The sequence below is a fragment of the Pteropus alecto genome, unplaced genomic scaffold (assembly GCF_000325575.1).
Source record: "Pteropus alecto unplaced genomic scaffold, ASM32557v1 scaffold44, whole genome shotgun sequence".
NCBI classification, from domain to species: domain Eukaryota; kingdom Metazoa; phylum Chordata; class Mammalia; order Chiroptera; family Pteropodidae; genus Pteropus; species Pteropus alecto.
Window position 1 is genome coordinate 6266489 of NW_006436812.1, and position 4863 is coordinate 6271351.

At 58.6% G+C, this 4863-nt stretch overlaps 1 protein-coding gene across 2 annotated transcripts in view; it reads right to left on the reverse strand.

Moving 5' to 3' along the window:
* The window catches only part of CACNA1H (calcium voltage-gated channel subunit alpha1 H), a 71863-nt gene that overhangs the window by 30912 nt on the left and 36088 nt on the right, over positions 1 to 4863 (reverse strand). For both annotated transcript variants that reach the window (XM_006913990.1, XM_006913991.1), the window contains exons 2-5: positions 3180 to 3291; positions 2903 to 3036; positions 2370 to 2467; positions 20 to 179 (exon numbers count right to left, since the gene is read on the reverse strand). In XM_006913990.1, the coding sequence (XP_006914052.1) occupies positions 20 to 179; positions 2370 to 2467; positions 2903 to 3036; positions 3180 to 3291 (504 nt within the window). The remainder of the gene's footprint in view (positions 1 to 19; positions 180 to 2369; positions 2468 to 2902; positions 3037 to 3179; positions 3292 to 4863) is intronic.

Here is a 4863-nt window from a genome sequence, read left to right on the forward strand (position 1 = left end):
GGTGGGTGGGGCCTGGCACCTGGCAAAGTTACTGTCCAGGAAGCAGCGGTTGCGCAGCAGGCCAGCCCAGAGCTGCACGCCCACGATGCCGAAGATGAAAAAGACGAAGAAGCACAGCAGGAGCACGTTCCCCAGCATGGGCAGGGTGTCCAGCAGCAGCGTGACCAAGATACGCATGCCTGCGGGTGACAGGGTACGTGTCAGCACAGAGAACTCTTGGCTTGTCCTCTGGGCCCCCAGCCCCCAGCTCCTCCTGTAAGCCCTCCCGCCATTCACAAACGGGCAGGGCAGCTCTGCGGGAGATGTGCGCCCGCCCAGCCCCTACACATCCAGCAGGCCCTAAGGAACGATGACGCCTCCGGTTCAGGTCTGCACCAAGAGGAGCAAGCTGCTGGCCAAGAGGGCCACAGGGCAGGCACGAACCTCCTCCTTTGGAATGATGGCCAGGACTATGCCCCATCCAGGTCCCCAGGGGGACTGCCTGGGCATCCAGAAGCCCAGCTCTGTCACAGCAGTAGCAGCCTTGGGGCCCCCAGCAGCTTGGGCTCTGATCTGCCCTCATGCTTGCTTGGGAGCCTGGGAGGTCCTGCAGCTGGTATGGGGTTGGGGGAGCAGCATCTTTGCATTCCTGTGTGATCATGCTGGAGAACAGAGCTGCACTGGAGGGAGGCCAGGAGGCTACAGAGACCCCCAGGGCAGGTAGTGCCTTCTTTAGAGGCAGTTTTGAAGCCCTTGTTAGTTGGTGCTGTGGGCCACGTGAATGCAAATTAATCCAGGGAGTGGCCAGCAGACTCCTCGCTACCAGAGTCCTAGCTACCCTCTCTCACCTGTGCCTGCCTGCCTGCCTACTCCTAAACCACATCGAGAATAAGACGCAGTTCCCGAAATGAGCAAAGGCTGGACCAAGGCTTCAGAGAGAGCCCTGGGCCAGTGTGCCAGGGAGGGGCAGCACCAAGGCCTCATGGAATGAGCCTCTGAGGTCATGGGGTGAATCACAGTCAGGAGAGGCACTGAAGTTTCAGAAATTGCTGAGGGAAAGATTCATCAGGGACAGAGAAAGTGAGCACCTCCCTGTCCAGACAATAACTGGCTGAGAGGCTACGGAGGAGCCATGAGCGTGGACCCCAGGCAGCCGGAGTGAGACACAGTTCTGAACATGACCACTTGCAGCTCATTATGAAAAACATATGATACTGTCTAGGGGAGGCGCCCTTTTAGGAAAGGGGGGCATTCCCAAAGGGAGGCCATGCTGCTGGTGGCAATTCTGGACACCGGGAGCATTAAATTTGAAAAATGAACATCTGTAGAAGGGGGCTGTGCTGTTACTTCATTGCTCTGAAAGGTAGATCCAGGTGAGCAGACCAAGTGTGTAGCACGTCTGCCAGGCAGAGCCTAGAACTGCACACACACGTCACCTCACTTCATATTCACAGCCATCCTTGGGGGGAGGGGGTGTGTGGTGGAAGTACACTAAGGCATGTGGAAACTGAGGCTCAGAGAGATTTAGTAACTTGCCCAGGGTCACATAGCATCTGAGCTCTGTCTGACCCCCCAGAGTAGAGTCAGGATGGAAGGTGGAAGGCAAGCCCAGGGGTCCACAGCACAACCCTGATCCGCCTGTCCTTTGATGAAGTTGATCACCCTAGGGGGAGGGAGTGGCCACCCTGCGGGTGTGTCACTTCTCATAGAGGCTGCAGGACAAGTCCTAACAACCCTGGCTTGGGTGCTAAGGCTACTAGGAGACTGTACACAGCTACGTAGTACACACACTCCCCCCATATGTGTACACCCACACCTTAGAGTCACATGGCCCCTGAATTCAGCCACAGCACTGAACACTCTGAAGACAGAAAAATCCCCAACAATTTCCCTATGGGAAGATAACCAGTGTGAGGATAGGATATCTTCCCAATGAGCAGCCAAACCACTTCCTGGAAGCTTCTCCGTGCTTCCTGAAGCACCAGAGCCTGGGGTAGAGCTCCCCCGTGAGAATCATGGGGACGGGCCAGACGATGACGCCACCAGGGCCCATACAGCCCACTCCGTCACCCAATACCCATATGCAGATGAGCAGGTTCAGACTGGCCCTGTCACTCAGCAGCAATATGGGGAGCCAGACCCCACCTCGCAGCCTGCTCATTACATCCCAACTCGGTCCAGGGCTGCACTGTCTTTGCCAAAAAAGCAGCAGCAGATGCTCAGGGCCCACGGCCCCTCTTCCCCCAGCGCTGTGGCCAGAGTGTCCAGAAGCCATATGGGCAGTGTGGCCTCCTGGTCCTGTACCCCACTGGGCCCTCGAGAGCTCTCAGCAGGGCTGGCAGAACATGCAGACCTGTCCCAGGCCAGGGTGGGATGGGATGGTCACTTACTGGGCACGCGGTTGATGGCACGCAGGGGCCGCAGCACACGCACTGTCCGGATGGCCGAGAGGCTCACGTTGTGTCCATCCAGAGAATACTCCATCATACTGGGGGGAGGGCAGAAGAAGGGAGGCTCAGGTGGTGGGCAGGTGACCACACGCTGGAGGGCTGGTCCCTAAGCTGTGCACCTAGCCAGGCCGGACCCTGAGACAGGAGGAGCAGGACCCTGAGTCACTACTGGGTGCTCCTCACCCTCCCAGACACCATGTCCACCCGCCAACCCTGCTGCTAGCACAGGGAGTCCCAGGACAAATGTCCATCCCCAGGAAAGGCCGTACTGGCTTCCCACCCCAGCCACTTCCCAGACCAGGCTGCACCTAGATCCCTCCAGAGTACACCTGCCCCCTCCCTCTTCCTGGGGGACCCAAGGCCTCCTGCGGGGTCTGAGGAGGCAGGGTTCCCAGCCAGGTTTGGTCAGGTAAGGTACCACTCCGGGTGCTATGGCTTCGCAGAGCTGGGCTGTGGGCAGCAAGGAGCTGTACCCAGCCATGACGATGAAGAAGTCCAGCCTGTTCCACGTGTCACCCAGGTAGCACTTCTGACCGAATAGCCCCAATGCGACCATCTTGATGACCATCTCCACCGCGAAGAAGGCGAAGATGAAGTCGTCAAAGGCCTGGTGAGAGTGAGGCCTGAGAGTGGGACCTGTGCTCTCCGCATCCGGGTAGGGGGTGTCCCTTAGGGTCATTCATGGCAAGTGAGCCAACCCAGGTCCCACCAGCCCCAGCCCTTGCCTCTAGGCCCCCGCCCGACCCCCACCTTCAGGATGCTGCAGCGCTCCGAGCGGCACTCAACGTCCTCACAAGGCCGGAACATGCCCAGGGTGACGCAGTTGAGCATGATGACCAACATGCTGACGTGCTCGAACCACGTGGGGACAGGCAGCTGAGTTAAGGGTCAATGTGACAGGCTAGGAGATGGCTGCAGAGCAGCAGGAGGGAAGCTGGACCCCAGGATCTGCCTCCAATGTCCCCTACAGCAACCAAGTTCCCAAGCCTTCCGCACTCCTGCACCGGCCCCGTCAGCTGGGAGTTGAGGAACAGAACCTCAGTACCAACCACTGCACACAGGATCAGCACATCCCTCACACAGGCTGCCAACCGTGTACAGAGGGGGATCTAAAGCACAGAGCAGGACCCTGGATGAAGGCTGGAGGCTGCCCACTACCCTGGCACAGGCTTCTCCCAACTCCAGTGCCTAAACCAAAGCTGCACACACAGATAAGCGTCTCTGGGGCACTGCTCAGCCTGGACTCCAACAGGTATCACAGACGTCTACAGACTGTGAGGGGGACCCCAGAACCCTACCCTGTGGCCCTGCACCGACCTCCCCCATGTGACTCCAGCAGACAGAGGAAGCCCCAACTTTAGCAATGGAGAGGAGAATGTGAGCTTCAAATCAGCCCAGTGACTGGGCTCGGGGGATCTGCAGCCCTACTGTGCACTTGGGTGAAAGGGGATAGGATGTGGATGAATAAGCGAGGAAGGAAACCCCCTACCTGCTCCAGCCTCCACCAACTAATTAGCCCTGGGAGGGAAAGCTGCCTGTCTGTGAGATGTAACTCCAGAAGCATCTTCCTACCGGCAGAAAGGTGTCCAGCCTAGGGTGGGGCCTCAGATTGCTGGGCCAGCAGTGAGCACCGCATCGCATGGGCTATGTGTATCCAGCACGGGTGCCTCAGCCACCTTGCCAGGTTGCTGGCCCTGAGGACAAGAAGCCACCCAAGACCTCAGAGAGAATTCCCACCCATTCCAGGAGTAGCCACCAGGTGGCGCCATAACTTCATGCAGGCCCTGACTCACTCCAGCCGCCTCCAGGAAGGGGTGCTATACCAGTCAATTCATGAGATCTGGGAGCCTTGTGGTGGGCCAGCTTTGTCAGGTAAGAGAGAAGGGTCCAGAGCCCAGTCCAGTAAAGGCAGGTAGGGGCCCACAGCTGCCTGGATGGAGGCTGAGCTGTGTGTGTGTGTGGTCTCTAGCTCGGGTCTGAGGCTTCTCCTGAACCATGTGAATAAAGGAATACACCTCATGGCTGGGTGGGCCCTGAGGGTTTGGGGGAATTCAATGTACCCCACACGCCATCTCATCAGAATCCCCTCCTACCTAGAACCATCCCAATCCCGGGGCGAGTGGGCTTTCTGTGGGGCTGCCAGCCTGCCCTGCTGGGGCTAGAGAGAGCGAGGGCCCCCAGCCCATGTTGGAGCCAGTGTGGGGTGGACAGGGGAGCTTGGGAAACACTACTGTGCATCCCTCCTTTGTAGGACCCCGACGGCCTGCCTTGATGCCTCGACCCCTCTCCTTCAAGCTTTCCAGGCAAAGGCGGGGACTGGTGGGGGCCAACAGTTGATGTTGGCAGCCCCTGGCCCATGGTGCAGCGTGCGACATGGCACAGGGCCACCAGTGTAATTACACATTCCCACCAAGAGTGCCATAATTATACTTAA